The following is a 27321-nucleotide window of genomic DNA, read 5'->3' as shown; positions in this document are numbered from 1 at the left end:
GAAATAATAGTTATGAATAAAAAACGACTTACACCACCACCACCACAGAAGCTTTGCTATTCACCATCTTCCAAGTTGTTTTGTTGTTTACTTGGAGATCTAACTTTCAAAACTCGCAGCCCCTCTTCCAATGCATTGTGGCTGTGAAATTCCTGAAATTTTGCTGCGAATTCTACTAGATGAAAAGCCTAAATGAGTATGACATCCGGGCATTTAAAGTATACTTCATTTTCTAAATGTCACATACTATCAAACTTTCTTTTTTTGCATACTCAAACGGCCTACTATTTAGGACGCAAGTATGGGTATTCGGACACCGCCAGTCTCACACACTCAGTCTCACACAGTCTCACACACCCCCCCTCCCCACTACATATTCAGCACATCCCCGTCCCTCCCCCCACTCTGTCAGGCAGTTTGTTGGAGGTTACGGCTCTGCCATCAGATATCAATGCTCTCCCCATGTTTCAACAGCTACCAGATGAATGGGACCACATGCGATAAGCCTAGAGGAGCGAGGGAGGGAGGAGGGAGAGAGAGAGAGATGGAGGGAGACAGTGCAGAACATTACAGGCTTCTAAATGTGCCCTAAGCCACTGCAGCCCACTCCATCACGCCGAGCAGGAGTTAATTCATATGACAGGGTGTTTCTGTCACTTGGTGGCGCAGAGACGCTTGGCCTCGCCTCTATTTCAGATTATGAAATGCACTTACGGCAGGGCACAGAGTGAGGGATGGCAGGGGGGTCACCCACGCTCTGGTTTCCATCACACATGACATCTACAGGCGCTGGCACCCGCTACCGAGTAGAGAGACTAGCTCCACTGGGGAAATTATCTTATCACTGAGTCACACACACACACGTGCCCATTTACAGAGATGCATGGATACACACACACACACACCCACACACATACACACACACACATGCAAACACATGCACACACACAAAACCTCAAAGCGAATTCACAGTGTGCAGTTTGATTTCGAATGTGCAATTTTCATGTAAACGTATTGAAATTATGGTTATATGTGTGACTTAAGTTTCAATAATTCAGTATACTGTATTTACTGTATACTCCAGGCAAAAGCTATGGGATCAAAAACATGTTTTAACTATGGCTTAAATTATGATATTATTATTATCATTATTATTAATGTTCCACATTTTCTGCTAACTTAACACGGCAGCAACAGTAGGAGTTGGTCGTCTGGTAAGTTTTCAAAATACCTCTCATTAAACTTTGACGCCTACAGTAGATTAACATACATTTATGTCCCTGTAATGTTTAACCTACTGTCAAATAAAATAAAATAGTATTTGTCACATGCGCCGAATACAACAGGTGAAATGCTTACTTTACAAGCCCTTAACCAACAATGCCATTTTAAGAAAGAATACCAAAAAAATACCAAAAACACATTAAACAAAAAAAAATTAAGAAATAAAACAAACAAATATTTAAAGAGCATCAGTAAAATAACAATAATGAGGCTATACACAGGGGGTACCAGTACAGAGTCAATGTGCGTGGGCACAGGTTAGTCGAGGTAATTGAGGTAATACAGTGGGGAAAAATAGTATTTAGTCAGCCACCAATTGTGCAAGTTCTCCCACTTAAAAAGATGAGAGAGGCCTGTAACTTTCATCATAGGTACACGTCAACTATGACAAACAAAATGAGGAAAAAAAATCCAGAAAATCACATTGTAGGATTTTTTATGAATTTATTTGCAAATTATGGTGGAAAATACGTATTTCGTCAATAACAAAAGTTTCTCAATACTTTGTTATACACCCTTTGTTGGCAATGACACAGGTCAAACGTTTTCTGTAAGTCTTCACAAGGTTTTCACACACTGTTGCTGGTATTTTGGCCCATTCCTCCATGCAGATCACCTCTAGAGCAGTGATGTTTTGGGGCTGTCGCTGGGCAACACGGACTTTCAACTCCCTCCAAAGATTTTCTATGGGGTTGAGATCTGGAGACTGGCTAGGCCACTCCAGGACCTTGAAATGCTTCTTACGAAGCCACTCCTTCGTTGCCCGGGCGGTGTGTTTGGGATCATTGTCATGCTGAAAGACCCAGCTACGTTTCATCTTCAATGCCCTTGCTGATGGAAGGAGGTTTTCACTCAAAATCTCACGATACATGGCCCCATTCATTCTTTCCTTTACACGGATCAGTCGTCCTGGTCCCTTTGCAGCCCCAAAGCATGATGTTTCCACCCCCATGCTTCACAGTAGGTATGGTGTTCTTTGGATGCAACTCAGCATTCTTTGTCCTCCAAACACGACGAGTTGAGTTTTGACCAAAAAGTTCTATTTTGGTTTCATCTGACATTCTCCCAATCCTCTTCTGGATCATCCAAATGCACTCTAGCAAACTTCAGACGGGCCTGGACATGCTTAAGCAGGGGGACACGTCTGGCACTGCAGGATTTGAGTCCCTGGCGGCGTAGTGTGTTACTGATGGTAGGCTTTGTTACTTTGGTCCCAGCTCTCTGCAGGTCATTCACTAGGTCCCCCCGTGTGGTTCTGGGATTTTTGCTCACCGTTCTTGTGATCATTTTGACCCCACGGGGTGAGATATTGCGTGGAGCCCCAGATCGAGGGAGATTATCAGTGGTCTTGTATGTCTTCCATTTCTTAATAATTGCTCCCACAGTTGATTTCTTCAAACCAAGCTGCTTACCTATTGCAGATTCAGTCTTCCCAGCCTGGTGCAGGTCTACAATTTTGTTTCTGGTGTCCTTTGACAGCTCTTTGGTCTTGGCCATAGTGGAGTTTGGAGTGTGACTGTTTGAGGTTGTGGACAGGTGTCTTTTATACTGATAACAAGTTCAAACAGGTGCCATTAATACAGGTAACGAGTGGAGGACAGAGGAGCCTCTTAAAGAAGAAGTTACAGGTCTGTGAGAGCCAGAAATCTTGCTTGTTTGTAGGTGACCAAATACTTATTTTCCACCATAATTTGCAAATAAATTCATTAAAAATCCTACAATGTGATTTTCTGGATTTTTACAGGCCTCTCTCATCTTTTTAAGTGTGAGAACTTGCACAATTGGTGGCTGACTAAATACTTTTTTCCCCCACTGTATGTACATTTGAAGTCGGAAGTTTACATACACTTAGGTTGGAGTCATTAAAACTCGTTTTTCAACCACTCCACAAATTTCTTGTTACCAAACTATAGTTTTGGCAAGTCGGTTAGGACATCTACTTTGTGCATGACACAAGTAATTTTTCCAACAATTGTTTACAGACAGATTATTTCACTTGTAATTCACAGTATCACAATTCCAGTGGGTCAGAAGTTTACATACACTAAGTTGACTGTGTCTTTAAACAGCTTGGAAAATTCCAGAAAATTATGTAATGGCTTTAGAAGCTTCTGATAGGCTAATTGACATCATTTGAGTTAATTGGAGGTGTACCTGTGGATGTATTTCAAGGCCTACCTTCAAACTCATAGCCTCTTTGCTTGACATCATGGGAAAATCAAAATAAATCAACCAAGACCTCAGAAAAGAAATTGTAGACCTCAAAAAGTCTGGTTCATCCTTGGTGCAAAAAGTGCAAATCAATCCCAGAACAACAGCAAAGGACCTTGTGAAGATGCTGGAGGAAACAGGTACAAAATTATCTATATCCACAGTAAAACAACTCCTATATCGACATAACCTGAAAGGCCGCTCAGCAAGGAAGAAGCCACTGCTCCAAAACCGCCATCGAAAAGCCAGACTACGGTTTGCAACTGCACATGTGGACAAAGATTGTACTTTTTGGAGAAATGTCCTCTGGTCTGATGAAACAAAAATAGAACTGTTAGGCCATAATGACCATCGTTATGTTTGGAGGAAAAAGAGGGTCATTTGCAAGCCGAAGAACACCATCCCAACCGTGAAGCACGGGGGTGGCAGCATCATGCTGTGGGGGTGCTTTGCTGCAGGAGGGACTGGTGCACTTCACAAAATAGATGGCATTATGAGGAAGGACAATTATTTGGATATATTGAAGCAACATCTCAAGACATCAGTCAGGAAGTTAAAGCTTGGTCGCAAATGAGTCTTCCAAATGGACAATGACCCCAAGCATACTTCCAAAGTTGTGGCAAAATAGTCTGAGTAGCCATATGATTAGATGTTCAGGAGTCTTATAGCTTGGGGGTAGAAGCTGTTTAGAAGCCTCTTGGACCAAGACTTGGCGCTCCGGTATCGCTGGACGTGCGGTAGCAGAGAGAACAGTCTCTGACAATTTTTAGGTCCTTCCTCTGACACCGCCTGGTATAGAGGTCCTGGAAGGCAGGAAGCTTGGCCCCAGTGATGTACTGGGCCGTACGCACCACCCTCTGTGGCACCTTTCGGTCGGAGGCCGAGCAGTTGCCACACCAGGCAGTGATACAACCAGTCAGAATGCTCTCGATGGTGCAGCTGTAGAACATTTTGAGTATCTGAGGACCCATGCCAAATCTTTTCAGTCTCCTTAGGGGGAATAGGTTTTGTAGTGCCCTCTTCACGACTGTCTTGGTGTGCTTGGATCATGTTAGTTTGTTGGTGATGTGGACACCAAGGAACTTGAAGCCCTCAACCTGCTCCACTACAGCCCTGTTGATGAGAATGGGGGCGTGCACGGTCCTCTTAATTTTCCTGTAGTCCACAATGATCTCCTTTGTCTTGATCACGTTGAGGGAGAGGTTGTTGTCCTGGCACCACACGGACAGGTCTCTGACCTCCTCCCTATAGGCTGTCTTGTCGTTGTCAGTGATCAGGCCAACCACTGTTGTGTCATTGGCAAACTTAATGATGGTGTTGGAGTCGTGCCTGGCCAAACAGTCATGAGTGATTTCTTATAAGCTTCCGGGTTAGAGTCCCGTCCTTGAAAGCGGCAGCTCTACCCTTTAGCTCGGTGCGGATGTTGCCTGTAATCCATGGCTTCTGGTTGGGGTATGTACATACAGTCACTGTGGGGACGACATCATCGATGCACTTATTGATGAAACCAGTGACTGATGTGTACTCCTCAATGCCATCGGAATAATCCCGGAATATATTCCAGTCTGTGCTAGCAAAACAGTCCTGTAGTTTAGCAACTGCGTCATCTGACCACTGTTTTATTGACCGAGTCACTGGTTCTTCCTGCTTTAGTTTTTGCTTGTAAGCAGGAATCAGGAGGATATAATTATGTTCAGATTTGCCAAATGAAGGGCGAGGGAGAGCTTTGTACGTGTCTCTGTGTGTGGAGTAAAGGTGGTCTAGAGTCTTTTTCCCTCTGGTTGCACATTTAACATGCTGGTAGAAATTAGGTAAAACGGATTTAAGTTTCCCTGCATTAAAGTCCCCGGGCACTAGGAGCGCCGCCTCTGGATGAGCGTTTTCCTGTTTGCTTATGGCCGTATACAGTTCATTGAGTGCGGTCTTAGTGCCAGCATCAATTTGTGGTGGTAAATAGACAGCTACGAAGAATATAGATGAAAACTCTCTTGGTAGGTAGTGTGGTCTACAGCTTATCATGAGATACTCTACCTCAGATCAGCAAAACCTTGAGACTTCCTTAGATATCGTGCACCAGCTGTTGTTTACAAATATACATAGACCACCACCCCTTGTCTTACCAGAGGCTGCTGTTCTATCCTGCCGATACAGTGTATAACCCGCCAGCTGTATGTTATTCATGTCGTCGTTCAGCCATGACTCGGTGAAACATACGTTTTTAATGTCCCTTTGATAGGATATACGTGCTTCTAGTTCGTCCACTTTATTATCAAGCGACTGTACATTGGCCAATAGTGTCACGACTTCCTTCGAAGGTGCCGCCTCTCCTTGTTCGGGCAGGCTTCGGCATTCATCGTCACAGGCCTTCTAGCCACTGATGCTCCTCTTCTCATCATACCATTTAGTTTTTTACACACACCTGGTTCATATCCCCTCATCATTCCATGTATAAGTATTCCGTCTGCCCCCCATGTCTTTGTGTGTGATTGTTTCCATGTGGAGGTGTCGATAGCTCGGTGGAGCATTATGTACTTTATTGCCGGGATATTCACCCGTGTGTTTTGTTTTTCCCAGTGCGCCATGAAGTCGCACTGTAGTTGTTTTACGCATTGCTGCGAACCGCTGTATTGGCAGAATAAACCATTATTCTGTGATTTACACCTCTTGCTCCTGACTCCGTCCAAATCACCCTCTACAGAATCGCACACCCAACAGCATGGAGTCAGCAGGAGCAGGGAATATGCCTGGAGTCTTTGAGCAGGTCCGGGAGCATTCCAACATATTAGCCAGCTTGGGCGAAGCGATGGATCGGGTTCTTCAGGCCGTCCAGCGCCTGGAGAGGAGAGGACCCGACCCTGCGGAACCAGCTGAGCGACCGGATCCAGCCACCCAGACACCAGCACCCAGAGGTATTCACCTGTATAACGGGACAGCGGCCCGCTGCCAGGGTTTCCTCCTGCAGCTGGACCTCTATTTCAACACCATCAGCCCTGCTCCATCGGATCGGGAGAAGGTGCCCGACCCTCGTCTCTTGCCTCTCGGGGAAAGCCCTGGAGGATGAGACGCTTTGGATAACTACAGAGAGTTCGCTCGCCTCTTCCGGGCAGTCTTCAATCATCCCCCCCAAAGAAGAGAGGTGGGCGAGCGTCTGGTCCATCTGAGGCAGTGGACGAGGACCGCGCAAGAATTTGCCCTGGAGTTTAGAACTCTAGCGGCTGGGTCCGGGTGGAAAGAGGGAGCCCTCATCGACCACTTCCGATGCAGCCTGCGTGAGGACGTCCGAAGGGCGCTAGCCTGACGGGATACCACGTTGACCTTCAACCAACTGGTGGACATGGCCATCCAGTTGGACAACCTGCTGGCTTCGAGAGGACGTCCTGGAAGGGGCCAGCCCGTTTCACCCCCACTCAACCCGGATCACGTTCCGATGGAGCTGGGTGGTCAGCGTTCCGGGAGAATGGAGGATGACAGATCCAGTGTCACTCTTGTGGCAAGAGAGGACATTCTGCTGCACGATGTCGTCAGAGTTCTTCTGGTTCTGGAGGCGGCAGGCAGGGCACTCTCACGTCACCCCAGGTAGCGCAAACCCACACCCGTTCAGAGCCCTCTGCTGCGCATTTCACCATCCACGTTAACTTCCCTGATTACACTGCACTTTCCCCTCCAACCGCAGGATGGTTGCCAGCACGCTGTCCATGGCACTGCCGAGTCTGGAGAGACAGTCCTCGTGATGCTGGACTATCTCTACAATGGTCGCCAGCTGGGCCTTTCCCGCTGTCTCCATTTTTATGGGTTGATTATTCTGTCACATTGTATAATGATTAGAAGACAGGCGCAGGAATACGTATTAGGGGTTTATTTCTCCACCCAACACAAACACGTGTATATATATATATATATATATATATATATATATATATATATATATACAGTGGGGGAAAAAAGTATTTAGTCAGCCACCAATTGTGCAAGTTCTCCCACTTAAAAAGATGAGAGAGGCCTGTAATTTTCATCATAGGTACACGTCAACTATGACAGACAAAATGAGAAAAAAAAATCCAGAAAATCACATTGTAGGATTTTTTATGAATTTATTTGCAAATTATGGTGGAAAATAAGTATTTGGTCAATAACAAAAGTTTCTCAATACTTTGTTATATACCCTTTGTTGGCAATGACACAGGTCAAACGTTTTCTGTAAGTCTTCACAAGGTTTTCACACACTGTTGCTGGTATTTTGGCCCATTCCTCCATGCAGATCTCCTCTAGAGCAGTGATGTTTTGGGGCTGTCGCTGGGCAACACAGACTTTCAACTCCCTCCAAAGATTTTCTATGGGGTTGAGATCAGGAGACTGGCTAGGCCACTCCAGGACCTTGAAATGCTTCTTACGAAGCCACTCCTTCATTGCCCGGGCGGTGTGTTTGGGATCATTGTCATGCTGAAAGACCCAGCCACGTTTCATCTTCAATGCCCTTGCTGATGGAAGGAGGTTTTCACTCAAAATCTCACGATACATGGCCCCATTCATTCGTTCCTTTACACGGATCAGTCGTCCTGGTCCCTTTGCAGAAAAACAGCCCCAAAGCATGATGTTTCCACCCCCATACTTCACAGTAGGTATGGTGTTCTTTGGATGCAACTCAGCATTCTTTGTCCTCCAAACACGACGAGTTGAGTTTTTACCAAAAAGTTCTATTTTGGTTTCATCTGACCATATGACATTCTCCCAATCCTCTTCTGGATCATCCAAATGGACTCTAGCAAACTTCAGACAGGCCTGGACATTTACTGGCTTAAGCAGGCGGACACGTCTTGCACTGCAGGATTTGAGTCCCTGGCGGCGTAGTGTGTTACTGATGGTAGGCTTTGTTACTTTGGTCCCAGCTCTCTGCAGGTCATTCACTAGGTCCCCCCGTGTGGTTCTGGGATTTTTGCTCACCGTTCTTGTGATCATTTTGACCCTACGGGGTGAGATCTTGCGTGGAGCCCCAGATCGAGGGAGATTATCAGTGGTCTTGTATGTCTTCCATTTCCTAATAATTGCTCCCACAGTTGATTTCTTCAAACCAAGCTGCTTACCTATTGCAGATTCAGTCTTCCCAGCCTGGTGCAGATCTACAATTTTGTTTCTGGTGTCCTTTGTCAGCTCTTTGGTCTTGGCCATAGTGGAGTTTGGAGTGTGACTGTTTGAGGTTGTGGACAGGTGTCTTTTATACTGATAACAAGTTCAAACAGATGCCATTAATACAGGTAACGAGTGGAGGACAGAGGAGCCTCTTAAAGAAGAAGTTACAGGTCTGTGAGAGCCAGAAATCTTGCTTCTTTGTAGGTGACCAAATACTTATTTTCCACCATAATTTGCAAATAAATTCATAAAAAATCCTACAATGTGATTTTCTGGATTTTTTTCTCTCAATTTGTCTTTCATAGTTGACGTGTACCTATGATGAAAATTACAGGCCTCTCTCATCTTTTTAAGTGGGAGAACTTGCACAAATAGTGGCTGACTAAATACTTTTTTGCCCCACTGTATATATATATATATATATATATATATATATATATATATATATATATATATATATAGTGGGGAGAACAAGTATTTGAACACTTGCCGTGTTTGGAGGAAGAAGAAGGATGAGTACAACCCCAAGAACACCATCCCAACCGTGAAGCATGGAGGTGGAAACATCATTCTTTAGGGATGCTTTTCTGCAAAGGGGACAGGACGACTGCACCGTATTGAGGGGAGGATGGATGGGGCGATGTATCGCGAGATCTTGGCCAACAACCTCCTTCCCTCAGTAAGAGCATTGAAGATGGGTCGTGGCTGGGTCTTCCAGCATGACAACACACAGCCAGGGCAACTAAGGAGTGGCTCCGTAAGAAGCATGTCAAGGTCCTGGAGTGGCCTAGCCAGTCTCCAGACCTGAACCCAATAGAAAATCTTTGGAGGGAGCTGAAAGTCTGTATTGCCCAGCGACAGCCCCGAAACCTGAAGGATCTGGAGAAGGTCTGTATGGAGGAGTGGGCCAAAATCCCTGCTGCAGTGTGTGCAAACCTGGTCAAGACCTACAGGAAACGTATGATCTCTGTAATTGCAAACAAAGGCTTCTGTACCAAATATTAAGTTCAGCTTTTCTGATGTATCAAATACTTATGTCATGCAATAAAATGCAAATTAATTACTTATTTACTGGAATTACTGGATTTTTGTTTTAGATTCAGTCTCTCACAGTTGAAGTGTACCCATGATAAAAATTACAGACCTCAACATGCTTTGTAAGTAGGAAAACCTGCAAAATCGGCAGTGTATCAAATACTTGTTCTCCCCACTGTATATATTTATATATATATATATATATATATATATATATACACAAAAGGGATGTAACCCAAACAAAGAGCGAGGTGTAACCTCTACACAAGGACAATGGGGAACAGAGGGCACATATATACACATACTAATCAGGGGGAATGGGAACCAGGTGTGCGTAATGAGATAAGACAGTCCGGGGTTGGTGGTAATGATCCATGTCAGTGACGCCTAGAAAGCCGGTGACGTAGACCTCCGGAACTGGTGAGCAGCAGTACCTGGGGGATCCGTGACAACTGTAGTATTTACTGTAGTATTTTTGCATATATGACTGTAGTATACTGTAGTGTTTATTGTAGTGTTTTTGCGAACATTACTATAATATACTTTAGTATTTACCAGGGGTGAAAGTAAGATGATACGGTCTGGTACTGCGTCCCGGCAAAATATACAGTGGGGTACGCCGTACCGGTAAAACATGAGCCTATTACAATAATCAAAAACAAAATGTCAAGAAAACTGTAGGCTATTACACCATTATTTATCATTACCACATGTCAGAGGCATGAAAAATGAGCGGACTTGAAAACAGGTGGTATAGCCTACGCTCCAAAATGCGATGTGGGTCGAGGAGAACACAGACATTTACCAAGGCAGAGATGAGTGGCCGACACCGAGACGCGCACAGACAGCAGTGGATGCATCAATTCTGCCCTAATGACAATCGCCAAATGTCATTACACTTTTTGGTGTTTTGTGTAACAGATATCTCTTTCCATTGACCACTGTTTGGAGGCTGGAAATATGTTGGGAGTGGATGAATGTGCATGGGTAGCCTAGTAAAGGAGACCTTTGAAGTGATTGTTTGAAAATCAGATAAAAAAACACCAAAACTCATTGTGTTTATGCCACAATAAAAAGTAATACATTTTAAAAGTTAAATGACAAATCTTTAAAACTAGGCCCACAGAGCTCCTATTGAACTAATAGGGATTCTATATGTAATTCTATGATTAGGCCAATACAATGTTACGGTGCACAAGAAATGAAATCTACTTTCACCCTTGGTATTTACTAATAGTGTTTTTTTTTTTTTTTTCTTTTGTTTCATTATCTTTTTTATAATAATATTTTTGTTCAATTGTTTGGGCTTTCTGATCGAGGAAACCTACTGGACAAATACTAAAAGCGCAAATTGTCCATAACCTGTAAGTTGTTAGGACTGGGATCTGAACGGCTATGTTCAGCGCTTCTGCTCTTTTCTCTAACATATAGGGAACACAATATATGGTATATACTTAGCATGTAGGTTTCTCACTCATGGGTGGCACAAATTAGGATAGTGGGGAGGGGAATGGGCATAGTAAGCACTACACAATCGAGGGATACTACAGTGTGTAGTATAGTATTCAACAGCATACACAATTCTATAGAGGGCTTCCAGTTGCGTCACAAATCATCTAGCAACTACACCAGGTGCCATTTTGGAAGACTAAAGTCAGTCTGTTGAAAGTTCCCCAATCGTCCACATGGCTGGCTGTGTTTTGCTACCACCCGGAAACGTCGGGAAGATTGCCTATTATTTCATATTTCTAAGGACCCAGAAAATGGAGGCAGTGGAAGAACCTATTCAAGTAAGTAAATATATTTTGAAAATGATAAAAAATGATGTATTATTAGCTAGCTTGCTACAGAAACTTAGTGTACAGGCTAACTCAAATGAGCTGCTCACCAGCTTGCTAACTTCATATTAGCTAGTTAGCTAGCGATTTACGTATTTATTGTTGTAACTCTAAATGCATTTGTAGCTAGGTAGCTAGCTAACAGCCATGGAAGATGGTGAAAGGATTAGGTAGCAGTTCCATCTGTCAGAAGGGAGAGTAGGCTACTCTGGATAGGGCAGGTACCTTTGTGGGAGGACATTATGAAAATATTCTCCAGTTCCAGTCCCTAGTGAGAAAAACTGAGGACAGAGAGATATTGCAACATAATATTCAGGGCTGTCTAATTTCAGTATAATGCAGCCTGTTTCTTTTGTGATGTTTTCTGTCCTCAGATACAGAGATCCGTAAAACCCTGTCTGCAGATGAAGAGGTCCCAATGAATGTCCCAAGAGAATAAGGGTACATCCTTGTATACCATGGATTATATGTGTATCTATGTTAGCACATTTTGTGAACAGTTTAAAAGTCACACACAATGTATAAACCTATTACAACTGGAGCATGCCAACCCTGCTGGGTGTGCAGGCTTCTGTTCCAGCCCAGCACTAACACATCTGATTTAATGTACCAAACCTAATGAGTTAATAATCAAGTGTGCTATTGCTAGGCAGGAACATAAGTCTGCTCCCCCCGTAGATCAGGGATCAGTGGAGCGAAGTTGGCCACCTCTGGTATTTACTTTTTGTTGTTCACCTGAAATTATGTTTTAGTAATAATAGCCTACGTGTTACTAAAATGTCTAACCTTTACATATGAGTTAGCTTACTTGTACACTTTGAAATGATATGAAATAGTGTTGATTCTTTGAAGTTAAGTTTAAACTTGTTTTCATTGTTAACTTAACTATTATTCAAGATGAACTAGGGTTGATGTTGATCACAATCCTGCAATAAAGAGGGAAGGGAATCTGTCTCTAATTTCTGTTTCAAGTTAAACAATTTAAAGGCAATGCTACCAAATACTAATTGAGTGTATTTAAACTTCAGACCCACTGGGAATGTGATGAAAGAAATAAAAGCTTAAATAAATCATTCTCTCTACTATTATTCTGACATTTCACATTCTTAAAATAAAGTGGTGATCCTAACTGACCTAAGACAGGGAATTTTTACTAGGATTAAATGTCAGGTATTGTGAAAAACTGAGTTTAAATGTATTTGGCTAAGGTGTATGTAAACTTCCGACTTCAACTGTATATTGTTGGGCTGGAACAACCAATAGTCAACACAGCAGGTTGTCCTATACCATTGAGGCCTTTGTCCTATGTCCATACATTTTCTCTCCTTATTAATAAAGTTCTCAACAAATTATCATTGGGTTATTATATTAATATATGATAACCACTGGAGTTTTTGGGACAATAATGTCCTCCAGGGTATATGGACGTCATATCATATAATTTGCGTCTCCCCTTTCCATGGTCATGGCTAGAAGGAATCCAACTTTTGTCAAATTAACATAATATTTGACATTTCATAGCAGATTAGGAGAATTTACGCAGCAGGTTAGGAGAAAGGTTAGGGTTAGCTAAAATGCAAAAAAAACTATGTTTGAAGTTATTTTGACAAAAGCTGGATCCCTTTTAGGGATGGTTGCATATGGTTGCATTCAAGACAAGGTTGTTTTTTATTGATCTGTTGTCAGTTGGCTACCATCGTATTATAACATATTCTGCTAATGTCTCCAGTCATATAAAGTGTAGTAGAATTCCATGAAATATTTATCAAACGCCACATTTTTCAAAGGAAAGAAACGTCTCTGATGTAGCCTATAAGCCTATACCACTATGCGCTTATTAAAACCCTAAATTATCACTATCCAATCTACTCATAACATTAGGAATAGTAGGCTTACATTAGTGTGAAAATGTGATGATAGAGGCATGCAATCCTTTGTTATAAAGGTGCATTTTTATGGTGAAAATATTGCTTCCCCAAAACTTGAAACTCATGCGACACATGCTAAGAGCTAGACTACAAGCTATCTAGCTAGCTAATTTTGGCTAACTTACTGTAGACAGTGTTGTTGTTAACACCTGGTTACAGCTAAACTAAATTAGAAATCGATCAAACTTGATTTACCAGTGATGAATTGATCATAGGATACCCTGTAATGACAGCTGTCTGGGTTCAGGTCTAGACCGGCAAAAAGGTTTCTTCGCTTTTCTTACAGTTCTTGAGTCTTATCTCATTCGTATCAACAAAGGTGTTTCATGATTGCGGGGAATATTTTTTTTCCCCACTGTCTTTCCTGCCTTGTTAGAGCAGCCAAATATTCCACAGAAAATTACAGTAGTGATGAATCAACTAGTTTTAGGCACTGTTATCATGCAGTTTGGGGTAGCCACTCAGCTGTTTTTGTCAGAAGAATTAATGCGATGGTCTTCCAACATGGCCACAAGGAGGCGTCTTACGTCAACTACAAGACCTCTATAGTAAGTACTATACATGATCGAGGGACACTACAGTGAAGTGTGAGTGAAGTATTGTATACTACAGTTTACTACAGAATACTATAGTAAGTACTATAGTATTCTATAGTAAACTGTAGTATTTTCTATGTGGGAGTGATTGGTAGATGGGTAACAATAACAAATCATACATTGAATATCTCTTTAAGCATGGTCAAGTTAATAATTGTACTGTGGATTATATATTAAACGACCTAGACATATCAAAGATAGTCGCCCTTCTGAACTGAGCTGCAGCACAGGAACGAAACTGCTCGAAGATGTTACCATGAGGCCATTGGTGATTTAAAACAGCTACAGAGTTCTATGTCTGTGATTGTAGAAAACTGATGATGGATCAATGTTGTAGTGACTCCACAATAATGACATGAATGACAGAGTGAAAAGAAGAATACAAATATACAGAATATAAATATTCCAAAACTTGCATCTTGTATGCAACAAGTCACTAAAGTAATAATGTCACACCATATATGGACACTCAATCATTACGGTATTTTTTATTGGTAAATTTACAAACATATATAATGATAAATAGACTTGAAACTTGTATCTCATTATGGTGTATGGTGAACTAAGTATAGCCAGTTATAATTGTAATGGCTTAGCTGATAATAACAAAAGAAGAACAATATTTACATGGCTCAAAGAGAAGGAATATAATATATATTGTATACAGGAAACTCATTCAACAATTCGAGATGAAGTAGCGTGGAAAAAATAATGGGGGGGGGGGGGGGTTGGAATATACTTCTCCCATGGGCAAAGAAATTCAAAAGGGGTGATGATATTAATTAATAGTAATTTCGATCCGAATGTGCAAATTGTCCAAATAGATACGCAAGGTAGATGGATTATTTTAAATATGTTATTGGACCATAAACAGATATGGCTCATTAACCTTTACGGACCAAATAATGATGATCCACAATTCTTTGACAATATATATAATAAATGATCAACCCTGCAAGCAATTCAAGACAATATTATTATGGTGAGGGATTATAATACTGTTTTAAATAGCTCAACGGACCTTCTCCTTTCCCCCTTCTGATAACCAGGTGGCGAATCGCATCTCTGCATGTCTGGCAGACATATCAGTATGGATGACGGATCACCACCTCAAGCTGAACCTTGGCAAGACGGAGCTGCTCTTCCTCCCGGGGAAGGACTGCCCGTTCCATTATCTCGCCATCACGGTTGACAACTCCATTGTGTCCTCCTCCCAGAGTGCGAAGAGCCTTGGCGTGACCCTGGACAACACCCTGTCGTTCTCCGCTAACATCAAGGCGGTGACCCGATCCTGTAGGTTCATGCTCTACAACATTCGGAGAGTACAAACCTGCCTTACACAGGAAGCGGCACAGGTCCTAATCCAGGCACTTGTCATCTCCCGTCTGGATTACTGCAACTCGCTGTTGGCTGGGCTCCCTGACTGTGCCATTAAACCCCTACAACTCATCCAGAATGCCGCAGCCCGTCTGGTGTTCAACCTTCCCAAGTTCTCTCACGTCACCCCGCTCCTCCGCACACTCCACTGGCTTCCAGTTGAAGCTCGCATCTGTTACAAGACCATGGTGCTTGCCTATGGAGCTGTGAGGGGAACGGCACCTCCGTACCTTCAGGCTCTGATCAGTCCCTACACCCAAACGAGGGCATTGCGTTCATCCACCTCTGGCCTGCTGGCTCCCCTTCCTCTGCGGAAGCATAGTTCCCCCTCAGCCCAGTCAAAACTGTTCGCTGCTCTGGCACCCCAATGGTGGAACAAGCTCCCTCACGACGCCAGGACAGCGGAGTCACTCACCACCTTCCGGAGACATTTGAAACCCCACCTCTTTAAGGAATACCTGGGATAGGATAAAGTAATCCTTCTCCCCCCCCCCCCCCAAAAAAAAACAAAACAAAACAAAAACAATTGTAAAGTGGTTATGCCACTGGCTATAAGGTGAATGCACCAATTTGTAAGTCGCTCTGGATAAGAGCGTCTGCTAAATGACGTAAATGTAAAGGAAATCACACCACAAACAATCACCCACATGCTCTTAAGGAAATTGTGAATGTCATGGATACATTAGCACTAGTAGATATATGGAGGCTTAAATATACTGATCTAGTGAGATATACATGGCGGAGACTGAATCAAGCTAGTCGTCTTGACTTCTTTCTTATCTCATTCTCGTTGGCACCAAAAGTTTAAAAAAGTGTTGATAGGGGACAGAATGCGGTCGGACCATCATATAATAGGCATATACATTACTCTTACTGAATTTCCACGTGGGCGAGGATATTGGAAATTTAATCAAAGCCTATTGGATGATAATTTATTTATAATTAGAACAAAGGAATTTATAACTGTCTTTTTCCAACATAACATAGGTACAGTGAATCCCCTTATTGTATGGGACACGTTTAAATGTGCCTTTAGAGGCCATGCAATTCAGAACTCATCTCGAAAACAAAAGCAATTTAGGTCAAAAGAGTTTATACTAAGAAAGGAAATAGAAAGTCTAACAGAACAGATAGATGGCAATAAAAACTGTAACATAGAGGCTCAGAATAAATTAGAGGAAAAACAAAAAGAAATGGAGAAACTTATTCAAGAAAGATCAAATGTAATATATTATCAAAATAAAGCAAACTGAATGGAATATGGGGAAAAATGCACAAAATTATTTTTTAATCTTCAACATAGGAATGCTACCAAAAAGAACTTAATGAAACTGGTTACAATTGACGGAGTCACCCATAATTCACCAAATGATATTTTGAAAGAAGAAACAAAGTACTTTAAGCATATGTTTTCTTTTCAGTCGCCTCCATCTCCTCTAACTGAAGCTAATTGTAGAGATTTTTTTTCTATTGATAATGTCAAATTAACAGCCACACAGAAAGACTAATGTGAAGGTGAAATTACAGAGGAGGAACTTCTGGATGCAATTAAAGACTTTAAGTCTGGGAAAACTCCAGGGTTGGATGGCATACCAGTCGAGGTATACCAAACCTTTTTTGATACACTAAGAGGACCGTTATTAGCATGTTTTAACCACTCCTATGTAAATGATAGATTATCTGACACTCAAGAAGAAGGTCTGATCTCATTATTACTGAAACAGGATACAAGTGGAAAATATAAAGATCCAGTCCATTTACAAAATTGGAGGCCCCTTACACTTCAGTGTTGTGATGCAAAAATTCTAGCAAAATGTATAGCACATAGAATTAAAAAGGTATTGTCGGATATTATTCATTCTAATCAGACAGGTTTTTTACATGGAAGATACATTGGAGATAATATAAGGCAAGTATTGGAAACAATAGAACACTATGGAAAATATGGGAAACCAGGCCTGCTATTCATAGCAGACTTCGAAAAGGCATTTGATCAAGTTCAACTGGGGTTTATATATAAATGCCTGGAGCATTTCAATTTTGGAGAATCTCTTATAAAATGGGTCAAAATCATGTATAGTAACCCTAGGTGTAAAATAGTAAATAATGGCTATTTCTCAGAAAGTTTTAAACTGTCAAGAGGAGTGAAAAAAGGTTGTCCACTATCAGCATATCTATTTATTGTGGCCATCGAGATGTTAGCTATTAAAATCAGATCCAATAATAATATCAGAGGATTAGAAATCCAGGGCTTAAAAACAAAGGTGTCATTGTACGCTGATGATTCATGTTTTCTTTTAAATCCACAACTAGAATCCCTCCACAGCCTCATGGAGGATCTAGATACATTTTCTAACCTCTCTGGATTACAACCAAATTATGACAAATGTACTATTTACGTATTGGATCACTAAAAAATACAATTTTTACATTACCATGTAGTTTACCAATAAAATGGTCTGATGGTGATGTGGATATACTCGGAATACATATCCCAAAGGAAATAAATGATCTCACTTCAATACATTTTAATAGAAAGTTAGAAAAAATAGATAAGATCTTACTACCATGGAAAGGAAAATACCTGTCAATTTGTGGAAAAATGACCCTGATTAACTCTTTAGTATTATCCCAGTTTACCTATTTGCTTATGGTCTTGCCTACGCCTAGCAAACAGTTTTTTTAATTATATGAGAAAAAAATATTCAATTTTATTTGGAACGGCAAGCCAGACAAAATTAAAAGGGCATATTTATATAATGAATATGAATTCGGAGGACAGAAATTATTAAATATTAAAGCATTAGAGCTATCACTAAAAGCTTCAGTCATACAAAAGTTATACTTAAATCCAAACGGGTTCTCAAGCAAATTAGTAAGATTGTCTCACCCAAGAAAGGCCTTTTTCCCTTTATTCAGATTACAACTCATTTGCAGTTATTTGAAAAGGAAATCATCTCCCAAATATCACTATTTCTAAAACAAGCCATAGAAAGTTGGTTGCAATTTTAATTTAATCCTCCAGAAACGACAGAACAAATAATGCAACAAATATTGTGGTTAAATTCAAATATACTAATTGACAAAAAAACGTACTTTTTTGACAGAATGTTTAAAAAAGGTATAATCTTCGTAAATGATATCATCGGTAGGACTGGTGGAGTTATGTCGCACATGCAGCTAACAAAAACATATGGAAATGTCTGCTCTACCCAAAATTACAACCAAATAATTGCAGCCTTACCGCAAAAGTGGAATAGGAAAGTGGAAGGGGGAGAAAGTAAGGAACTTGTCTGTCGGCCTTGCATTAAAGAACATAATTGGTTAAGGAAAACTGTGATAAATAAAAAAGTATATCAGTTTCACTTAAGGACCAAAGGATTGACAGCCGTCCCATATAGATTGCAAAATAGTTGGGAAGAGATTTTTGACGTACCGATCCCATGGCATAGTGTTTATGAACTGACACGCAAAACGACACCGGATTCAAAAATTAGAATCTTTCAAATTAAATTATTTTATAAAATTCTTGCTACCAATAGAATGTTATTTATATGGGGGATACAATCTTCCCAGCTCTGCAGATTTTGCTGCGAAGAGACAGAATCATTAGATCATTTGTTTTGGTTCTGTCCATTTGTAGCTTGTTTTTGGACACAGGTCCAGGAATGGCTAAAGGATTGCAATATTTACCTGGAGCTAACCTTGCAGATAGCATTACTGGGTGATCTGAAAAGTCATAGTCAATCGATCAATAATATAATAATACTTTTAGCAAAAATGTTTATTTTTAATTCACAATCTGTAGAAGCAATGAGAATAGAAAGGTTCAGAACTTTTGTAAAACATCACAGTACGGTTGAAATATATATGGCAAATAGAAATCCTATATGGATGGTGTTAAGCGATAGATGGGTGGTGTTGAATGGAGTTGAAGGATGGGACTAATAACACATAACAACAAATAATAACAAAGATAGCTAATAATGTAAGCATACTGTGTCCATAATAAGTATATAGGTTGTATGTTGGGAGCTTTTGGGAAAGAGCACAGTTAGAAAGATATGGCATATAGAAGCAAACCGGATGGACATCATGAAAATGATCGGAGAGGTTGAGAGTAGAAGTTCAGGAGCAAAAAATATATATATAAATATATATATATATATATATATATATATATATATATATATATATATATATATATTTATAATATAATTATTGTAAAATTAACTGTGTCCATAAGGTGTAGATAGTAAGTATAGACCGGAAGTAGAGGCCTGGGCATTGTTGTTCACTAATTAACTCCAAGTAGGGAAAGGATGGCGGGGTTGAAAAGTAATAAAGGGGAGTATATATTTAAAAAACATGGGGGATTGGAAGTGATGCAGACAATTACATTGATAGAAGATACAATCTATCTGCAATATTAAGCTGATCCATTCCCCACCCCCACAAAATAAAAAAAATAAAAAAATACTGTCACACCAGCCTTCGCTTTGGCTCCCCCTCCTGTCCAGCTCAGGCGTTCGGTGTCGCTGGCCTTCTAGCTGCTGACGAACCTGCTGCTGGCAAATGCCCTTCACTCATCAACCCCGGACTTGTCTCTTCATCATTACACACACCTGGTTCCAATCCCCACTCTATCACTGTATATATAGTCCCTCTGTCATTTGTCTTTGTCGGTCATTGTATATGTTGCTTGTTTTCCTGAGAGGTATTGCACTTACTATTTCCAGAGTACTTTATATTTTGCACTGTGGGTTTCGTCCCGCTTTAAGCTATTGTGCTTTAATAAATTCAGTAGTTCTAAACCTGTGACTGCCTCCTGCCTACTCCTCCCTGGACTTCCAACCATCTTTGTACATTTTAAAGTTGAATGTTTTTATTCCCATTTATCAGCCAAAACATGACACCAACCCTTTATTCAAGAGCATGTTATGTCTCAACCAATGGTGGGCACAACACAAAAACCTCAGATGATGTAAAATAGGATCTAAGCTACAACATATGCAAATATGAAAAAAATCTATGTTTATTTCAAGAAATTATAAGATAGTTTGACAACCCTGTTTGAAAGCTTTTAAATAATATAAATCTCAATGTTAATATTTTCCAGTGAAGAAGACATGGATATCTCATGGTATGGAAGGGTATGCAAAAGGGATCCATTTTGAACACTTATCTCTTGAACGTTTTGGCATTCAGGTCCAAAAAGTCACTTTCTGAGCACTTCTACAATTGGCAAATATGTACCGAAGTTTTTGTTCAAATCAAAAGGGGTGCTGTCAAAAAGTGATTGAATTCAAAGGGATTTACCTCTACTCATAATGCCCAAGAGTATGCTTGGGCCATTCATTCTCTTTGGTTTTTGGTCATCAATGCTTGTTTCTGAAAAGTAGTCCAAGCCCAGATTGTGGATTGCAATACACTACTTTTCTTAGGTAAGGAGGCATTTTTGTGATTAAGTAATTTGGGTAAACCTTTAAAATGCAGGAAGGAGCACCTTTCATGGAATAAAATGATTAAAAAGACTGGAAGGAAAAGGACAAGGACAATTACTGATAATATTTACACTTTCCACCCACACTCTCCCTGACATCAAGCATTTTAAACTCCAATGCACTCCACAGAGAAAATAACTACACACTCAACCGCAAGTGAGTCAAACTGCTGATGCAAAATATAATTCCTATTCAGGGAGCTGTAAAATATGGGCCTTTGAGTGCAGCAACATTGATTTTGCTGTAAAAATATTTTCATTTTTCCATAAACATCCCCATAGTTTTATGGCTTCATTACCTGCGAAACAGGAGTAGTGGTTTACTTGCAATTTATCATCAATTTATGATCAAAATCGTCCTCACTGTGACTTGTCACCACTGAATTGAGCTGCCGGAGAAGACTGCTTCAAATGGACTTAGTAGGCTGGACATAGCAGGCTACAGCTAAAGTGACAAACTTACCATTCCATCATCACCACCTTACGATGCTGATATAGTCCAAACAACACCTACCTCCACCTCATAAATCAAAGAGAACATTTCTCTCTCTCCACCCTCTCCTCTGACCCACATCCAAAACAAAGGTGCTGAGGTTGAAGTGAAGAGAGGGGAGCTACTGGTCCACTGAACAACTGGAGGAATTGGCTCCGGGGAGGGAAATACAGACATTTCCAAATTTATCGTTGAATAAACTGCTGAGCGTAGAGAGGGGCTTGACAGGCCATCCATCTGTGTGGGGCTGGGGCCCAATGGTGTGAACTGGACAGGCTACTGCACTTTGATTTCCTGTCGCTGCCGCTGTGACGGATGGCTCCGCTATAGAGGGGAGGCGATGCAGCCAGTCATGGCGGGATTCACGACCGGCTCGCCAATACCTCTTTTTGTTAGGCAACTAGGGTCTTCCAGGGGCCTCTGGGGGAGGTGGAGGTGGAGATGGGCCCTAGGAGAACTGAGTAGCTGTGTAAGGTCTGGTGTGGTTGAGATACACTATACATACAAAAGTATGTGGACACGCTTTCAAATTAGTGGATTCTGATATTTCAGCCACACCCATTGCTGACAGGTGTATAAAATCGAGCACACAGCCATGCAATCTCCATAGACAAACATTGGCAGTAGAATGGCTTCCTGAAGCGCTCAGTGACTTTCAACGTGGCACCGTCATAGGATGCCACCTTCAGTCAAATGTCTGCCCTGCTAGAGCTGCCCTGGTCAACTGTAAGTGCTGTTATTGTGAAGTGGAAATGTCTAGGAGCAACAACGGCTCAGCCGCGAAGTGGTAGGCCACACAAGCTCACAGAATGGGACCAGCGAGTGCTAAGGCATGCAGCGCATAAAAATTGTCTGTCCTCGGTTGCAACACTCACTACCGAGTTCCAAACTGCCTCTGGAAGCAACGTCATGACAAGAACTGTTAGTCGGGAGCTTTATGAAATCGGATTCCATGGCCGAGCAGCCGCACACAAGCCTAAGATTACCATGCGCAATGCCAAGAGTCGGCTGGAGTGGTGTAAAGCTTGCCGCCATCGGACTCTGGAGCAGTGGAAATGCGTTCTCTAGAGTGATGAATCACGCTTCACAATCTGGCAGTCCGACGGACGAATCTGGGTTTGGTGGATGCCAGGAGAACGCTACCTCCCCCAATGCATAGTGCCAACTGTAAAGTTTGGTGGAGGAGGAATAATGGCTGGGGCTGTTTTTCATGGTTCGGGCTAGGCCCCTTAGTTCCAGTGAAGGGAAATCTTAACGCTACAGCATACAATGACATTCTAGACGATTCTGTGCTTCCAACTTTGTGGCAACAGTTTGGGGAAGGCCCTTTCCTGTTTCAGCATGACAATGCCCCCGTGCACAAAGGGAGGTCCATACAGAAATGGTTTGTCGAGATCGTGTGGAAGAACTTGACTGGCCTACATAGAGCCCTGACAACCCCTTCAAACATCTTTGGGATGAATTGGAACACCGATTGCAAGCCAGGCCTAATCGCCTAAAATCAGTGCCCGACCTCACTAATGCTCTTTTGGCTGAATGGAAGCAAGTCCCTGCAGCAATGTTCCAACATCTAGTGGAAAGCCTTCCCAAAAGAGACTGTTATAGCAGCAAAGGGAGGACTAACTCCATATTAATGCACATGATTTTGGAATGAGATGTTCGACGAGCAGGTGTCCACATACCTTTGGTCATGTAGTGTATGTGCACACTCATACAATAGGGAAGTTGAGGTGAATTTATGTCCATACTATCTAAGAGGTATCTGACTTGAGTGATGGGAAACTTGAGAAGACTTCAAAATGCTGGAGGAGCGCCCAATCCTAAATCAAATCGAGCCATATACTAGCCTCTATGGACGTGTGAAGATCTGAGAGGATTGGACAGGTGTAAGCGATATGGATGGAATTCCATCTAGTCAATCAGAGGGCAAGGTGGAGCTACTTAGTCTGGTTGACTTCAAACTCTAAGTATTCCTGACTTTAGAGTCCGGAAAGGCTCCTTGATGTTGTAGGCACAATGCGTCAATAATGAAGGGGGCTGTGCTTTTTTACTGATTGATTCTCCTCTGTGTCTTTCTCATTCAAACACCCACATGGACAACCACACACAGCCCCCAAGTGCCGTCCCCTTCCAATACAACTGTTGGATTTTCTAATCCAAACAACGAGAGGTCTCAACAACCCAGGAAAAAATTAATGTTTGAGAACAGCGTGGGAATATTGCACCAACAAACAGACTCCTGTCCAGACCAGCTCTTCCTCGCTGTACCACGTGAGTAGCATCAGCCAGGCTGGGAGCTACTACCATATTATATCTAATCCTTTCAGATCTCCACAAGTGCACAGGAGGTAGGGGCAAGTGATCGATTTGGGATCGAAGGAAAGAGAAGTCAATGGGGATAAAATGTTTGTCTACGTTTATTCTCAACAATGTTTCCAAAAGATCAACATGGCTGCCCAAGGATGTCCTCATCTTTGTGACTATGGATCCTTCTTGTTTGGTTGAGAATAAAATAATAGTAATTTATCCCAAAACTGAACTACTGTAGGCTACATAGAGAAAAGGTCAAGGTGCAGGTTTGATCAACATCGTGAGGGCAGGCCATAGTATTCCATAGTTCAGGGCTTTATAGAGTCTGACTAAAGTATATAGATCATTTGTGAAGGATGTAGTGTTCTTGTGTGGTTCAGTTGATAGAGCACGCTTGCAATGCCAAAGGGGGTTCGACTACCGCTGGGGCCACCCATAAGTAAAATGTATGCACGCATGACTGTAAGTTGCTTTGGATAAAAGCATCTGCTAAATGGCATATATTATTATAATAGTGTATATGCATACTTTATGTAGGCCTATGTTTTATAAAGCCTTTAGACATTCCCTAGGGGCTTTATCTGTAGCCTCAATTACTTACAGCATGGGAGTGGGTTGTGAAAGATGAAACTCAATTGATCGGCTAGTTTCTACAGCCTGTAACAAGGTAATGAATGAATAATAGGATTGTAACAGACTCAAACACAGCATCCTTTTGTCAATCATTTTGGGTCAAAGAAATTAATATCCTTTTTAAGGATAAAATATTGTTGGTTTGAGAGAAGAGGAGCCGAGGAGGACATATTAGGCATTTGCCTTGTGAACCAGAGAGAAGAAAATTAACACAGTAGTAATAAGTGAATAACCAAGTTCCTAAGCTTTGGTGTCCTTCCCTGTTAGACAGAAATCGTTGCCGATGTAACGGACAGAAACATGGTTTTGCTTTCCATTCTGTGGACTAGTGAAGGTGTAGTTGCACTAGCGCATACATAATTCAACAGGGTAGGCTACTACTGTCATGACATAGCAAGGAATGAATACAAACCAGTATGAAATCATAAGGCACATGATGACGAATAATAGAGTAGGCCTAATAGCAAAATGAATAGGCTACATCACAGCCAGGGATAGTCCAAAGCATACATGACAGTAGCAGTGCTTCCCGCATTCATCTTTTGAGTAGCCTAACAACAATTATAAACCCGGTAGTTTGGGTCCTGGATGCTGATTGGCTAAAAGCTGTGGTTTATCAGACATTATAAACTGGGTGGTTCGAGCCCTGAATGCTGATTGGCTACAATACCAACCCTAACAGAGGGTAATTTTTGATGTAAAAAAGCAATAAAACAAAGCAAAACAACATTCTGTATCTATAATTATACACTGAGATCAAGGAGTATCAAGACAATGATCCATTTGCATCTGTCCTGTCTCCTTGCATTAATTAGAATGTACAGTAAGTATAGTAACCGTGGCATGCATCATGTAGGCTATGCACTTACCCTCTCTCAGGCGATGGGAGTAGATGACCCACAGGAGCAGCAGACAGCAGAGTGACGCTCCTCCACCTGCTGAGAGCGTCTTCATTCCCTTTTCCCGACCGCAGCCGTTCTCCCCAGTCTCGACGTATCCCTCCTTATTCCTACTTTTAATGTGGTTTTAAGGTGGTGATAGCCCATCGTTGGCATCCATTTTGCGGCGTAAATTAGTGGAGGAAAATCCAAAATATTATGATTGACACGATCCCTTATGTTAAAATGCCCCTTTTATCATCTTCTGTGACTGTCTGTCAATGATTTGCAGGGAATGGAACACCGATACAAGCATCATAGCCCAAAGTTTAATCAAAATGAGATGTCAATTTGGCAAGTTTCTAAATACATTCAAATGCAGAAGAAAATTATAATGAAACATCAGCGATATGAAATAGCCTACCATTAATCCCGGTGGAGGTTACAGGTTTATCCCATATAGACCGTCAGGTTTATCCATCCACGGACTGCAGATGGAGAGATTAGCCTTCTGCAAGACGCGGAGGCGAACACAAAGATCTCAGCAAGAATCGTAAGCAACTTTGCGCTTGAACGTGAATAGCCTACGACGACGCAACCTGTACCCACTGACTGTTCTTTCAGCCCAATAAAAATGAAAGTTAGGCTAGTGAAAATCAAAACAGGATATACATTTCTGCAAGGTAACTTGTGACGTGCAAGCGACTGCAATAAACATCAACATGTTAAGGCCGCTTATAAAAGTGCTGTTTTGTTGGATTCGTTTTGTATTATACACTCACAAAAGCATATCGCATTTGTCAGTTATTATAATTATTTGGCCAAGATTGATAATTAAAACGAGTCTATCGGTGTCTCCATCTCTTTCGAAGTGTTCCCACTGGGCACAGACATCAGTTCGACGTCTAGTTTTGATTTACGTTTGGTTGAGTTGTCAACTAACATGAATTCAACGTTAAATAAACCAACAAAAATCACCATGTTATTGGATTTATGTTAAAAGTTGGTTGAAGTTGGGTGATTAGTTCTTGCAAATCCAATACATTTCCAGGTTGATTCAACTTCATCACATTTAAAAAATTTTGTTGAAATAAGTGGAAACAACATTGATTCAACCAGTTTTTGCCCAATGGTAAAAACAGCTATAAGCCTATGAGTCGCTGCAACCTGGTCTCAGAGCGTTTCGTAATATTCTGTACATAAATACAGGTCTCCATTAATTATGTATGTTACATATATTACCATAATACATAAATATGTAAAAAAAATAAAATAAAAAAAAAGATTTCCTAAATTAAACCATCATCTGAGAATATGTAAAAAATATTTCACAAATTACAGTATATGGGATGGGCAACTTTGATGGCCACAAAAAATCTGAACACATCATGAGGGGCTTCAGTGGCTCGCAGGTCTGTATACCCACATGCAGCCATAGCCGGCAATAGCCTTTTGGGGGTCCTAAGTGACATTTTATTGCCCCCCAGTTTTTAAGCTAATTTCCTGCATTTCTACACATTTTGCTCTGACATGCCATATTATGATATCTGAGTGAGAGTGAAAACAAAATCAATGGGGGCCTCGTGGTCATTAATTTGATTGTGATTAATACAAGTTTATATACAGTTGAAGTCGGAAGGTTACATACTGTCACGACTTCCGCCGAGGCTGCCTCCCTTCCTTATTCGGGCAGGTTTCGGCGTTCATCGTCACCGGCTTACTAGCTGCTGCCGATCCATTTATCATCACTCCACTAGTCTTGTCTAATTAATCACACACACCTGGTCCTTATCCCCAATTAGTCATTGTATAAGTGTTCCCTCTGCGTCCTTGTCTGTGTGGGTGATTGTTTGTTGTGAGATGTGTGTAGCTCAGTTGAGCTACCCTTACCTTGTTGTTGCCAGGGTAGATATTTCCCCTGTGCCTGAGTTTTGTTGTCACATGCTTGCGCAACTGTTTATCGACGGAATAAACTTTTTGGATGCACATTACTCTCCTGCGCCTGACTACTTCTATCACACGCATCACACATACACTTAGGTTGGAGTAATTAAAACTTGTTTTTCAACCACTCCACAAATTTCTTGTTAACAAACTATAGTTTTGGC

At 41.4% G+C, this 27321-nt stretch overlaps 1 protein-coding gene across 1 annotated transcript in view; it reads right to left on the bottom strand.

The window, feature by feature from the left end:
* LOC311150049 (chemokine-like protein TAFA-5) overlaps positions 1–25289 on the bottom strand; it is a gene marked incomplete at both ends in the record, with an annotated part of 67173 nt that extends 41884 nt beyond the window's left edge. Inside the window, one exon of the mRNA XM_084187294.1 lies at positions 25205–25289. Coding sequence (XP_084043420.1) covers positions 25205–25289 — 85 coding nt within the window. The remainder of the gene's footprint in view (positions 1–25204) is intronic.
* Positions 25290–27321: the final 2032 nt, after the last annotated feature.

Source organism: Coregonus lavaretus (assembly GCF_964263955.1).
Source record: "Coregonus lavaretus genome assembly, chromosome: 22".
Lineage (NCBI taxonomy): Eukaryota > Metazoa > Chordata > Actinopteri > Salmoniformes > Salmonidae > Coregonus > Coregonus lavaretus.
Note: the sequence above shows the minus strand (reverse complement) of the source record. Positions and strands in the feature narration are given on the sequence as shown.